Genomic DNA, 2,929 nt, shown 5'->3' with positions numbered 1-2,929 from the left:
GACATGTGTGTACTCTATGCTAATGAGTGCAACCCTTAAGTTTCCTTCATTGCATATATGTGTACTCCATGCTAATGAGTGCAACCCTTAAGTTTCCTCCATTGCATTGGTATCATAGCTCTTGGCTTAGATCCTTACTTAGGAAGTGATTAGTATTAATCATTTTTTGAATTTGCATTAAACATTGTTTTCAAAACCCTAATCCAATTTACTATTTTATTTCTTAAACTTCTTGATCTTCTTGATCTTGATTTTCAAATTAGGGTTTATAGAGATTTTAGCAAATCAACCAAAATTGAGAGATTTTCTTGCATTATCTTGCTTAGAGAGCTTACAGTTCCAATTATTAATCCATTAAGCCTCTATTTTTGTCCTATTTTCCAAAATCTTGGAGTTCTTGGAGTAGATTTACAAGAAGTTTGGTTGCTAAAGCAGTTTTGCAAAATTTCACTACAATTTACAAAGACTGGTGCAGACTGTACAAAGTATTCAGATTGCAAAGTTTATGTAGAGTACACATTACTGTGCAGAACAGAGGTCTGGTGCAGATTATTATAACAGTTACAGATTCTATGCAAAAAATTGAAGATTACTCCAATTCATTGAAGTCTGTGTAGTTTCTTGAAGTTTGTGCAAAGTTTTATGTAGCTGTGCAGAGTTCCTTGAAAATAGTGACAGTTAGTACAGAGATTGTGAAGAAAATCTATAAAGATTATCAAGAAAACAGTGTAGAGTGAATAATTCAAGTGTTTTAAGCAAGATTGGTGCAAAACTTTACATCTGTAAGTGATCTTTACCCTAAACTTTGTTCTATTCTTGATTTTCTTGTTTCTATGCAAGAAAAAGTGTTCAGCAAGTTGATCTTTACAAGAAAGTTCAAAGGTATAGCAATCCCTCTCAGATTTGAACGGAGATCATTGGCAAGCCAATGTGTTACCATTTACACCAAGGGATTCTATTGCTATACATCAGGGTTGCAGGAATTGACAGATCTTGCTAGATATCTAGCAAACAAGCCAAATAGTTGTGAATCTTTCTGCAATCAGGGCAGTTGCAAGCAAATCTTGATGTATGCCTAGCAAGAATGGTCTGAATCAGTCCAAGATTAACAAATTTGTAGACAATTTGAATGTGTGCATGAAGAAACTAGTGAAATGCATCTATACATACAGTTTGAATCCATGTATGGTGGACAAATGTGTAGACAGTTACATGTATGCATGGAAAGGTTGATGAAAGTGGTTGAAGATAGGCAAAGGAGCAAAGCACTAGGGTGTCTTTAACACCATGTTGTAGTGTTGAAAGGTGCCCGAGCAAACAAGCGTGGCCGTCACGCAGAGCAATAGAACATTATAAAGCAAACCAACATTATTGCGAACGTCAACGTCTGGCCATTACTATTGACGGACCTCAAGAAGACAGCTGAATCTGAAAGCCTAGCCGCAGCAGTTGAATCTATTGGAGAGGAAGCAGAAGACATAGCCAGCAATATCATCTGAAGTTCACCACCATTTGCAGCAGTATCATCTGAGTTTTTGTTTGGAAAGAAGAAATGGCTGAAGTTGCTTTGGCAAGAACTGACGAACGGCACGTCCAACAGTTGGGCAGACATCAAGTCTGACAGCTTCAGGACGGCTACATCGTGGACGGACCTGAATCAGAAAACGGAGAAGAAAAAGAAATAGGGGAGAATTGATGAGCGTTTGACAGCTATCAGCTTGAACGGAACAGGTGACTGCAACACTGGACAGACAACAGTTGCAGAGTACATATTAACTCACAAGTCAGATTCCATCCAAAGCCATTGCAGCTGATTTGTCCAGAAGATGGGATACAGATCTGACGGATATGTGATGATGCTCCACAAACGCAAAGCGTAAGCAGCACTTCATTAAACATAGCAAAACAGAAAAAGGCTTCATTGAGCTATTGTTTAGCTCTAAGTAGCACTTCAATAAACACAGAGAGAGAGAGGGAAAAAAAAAAAGAGAGCACTTTAGTGCCTTGCATCATTGAGCTTCTGGGGAAGCTCTCAACTTGAGAGAGAGAGAACTGTCTCTCAACTATATTGCATCTGTCTCTCAACTATGCTGTAGGGAACAGTGAAGAAGGAAAAAAAAAAGGAAGAGGAAAGTGAAGAACAAGAGGAAGAAAAAGAAGCATACATGGGTATATCTTTTGGCTCCTTTTCACACTCCCCAAAAACCCTAAGTTTTGGGCTTTCACATCTCCCTCCACATTTGGACATCGGGTTGAATATTGTGGATTTAGTCATTTCATTAGGACACTCACATTTGGTCACTCATTTCGGCTTGTGCTGCCTTTTACACATTGAGTGTTCATTGACCCATGTTTCTTTTTTCCACATCTACATTTGGCTTCACCTTGGACACACTTTTTCACTTAAGCTAGTGTTCACATGCAGAGGCTCATTTGGTGGATTTCTAATGCTTTGGGTCTTGTTCCCACTCACTTTTACATCTCCCATTTATCGCTTGGCCATTTTGAGCATATTGGTGCTTTTTCCAAACGCGATGCATGATTCTTGAGAACATTTAGAGGTGTTTCCACACTTTCAGGCTTTGGTGGGACAACATGGATATCCATTACTACTTCTACCCTACCTATGATTGTCGTGCTACCCACCATCATTGTCGTCGACACATCACTATGTTTCCATCCCAGACGCTGATTGTGCGGCATCTGCTTATACCCTATTACTCTGCCATCATCTTGATTTGCCATTTCAGGTGAGGAGTTACATATCATTTTCCGAGTTCATACATACATTTGGCATGTCGTGGCTTCGACCTCTAGATCCTTCTTCACGGACATCATGCTATGATGACACATTATATTCATGTCACATATGGATGTTTGAGCTTCAAATGTTATTACTTACCTAGCCAATTTAGACGCTTATTTGATG

General features: G+C 39.0%; 1 protein-coding gene across 1 annotated transcript; it reads right to left on the bottom strand.

The window, feature by feature from the left end:
- Positions 1-758: 758 nt before the first annotated feature.
- LOC147637829 (uncharacterized) lies at positions 759-2,127 on the bottom strand. The gene is made up of 2 exons (XM_086798951.1): positions 1,782-2,127; positions 759-1,652 (listed from the first exon to the last, which is right to left on the bottom strand). The coding sequence occupies exons 1-2, from the start codon at positions 1,793-1,795 to the stop codon at positions 1,331-1,333; spliced, it is 336 nt and encodes a 111-aa protein (XP_086655077.1). The 5' UTR covers positions 1,796-2,127; the 3' UTR covers positions 759-1,330.
- Positions 2,128-2,929: the final 802 nt, after the last annotated feature.

The sequence above is a fragment of the Cibotium barometz genome, chromosome 6, assembly GCF_041138505.1.
Source record: "Cibotium barometz isolate CiBa-2024 chromosome 6, ASM4113850v1, whole genome shotgun sequence".
NCBI lineage: Eukaryota > Viridiplantae > Streptophyta > Polypodiopsida > Cyatheales > Cibotiaceae > Cibotium > Cibotium barometz.
Note: the sequence above shows the minus strand (reverse complement) of the source record. Positions and strands in the feature narration are given on the sequence as shown.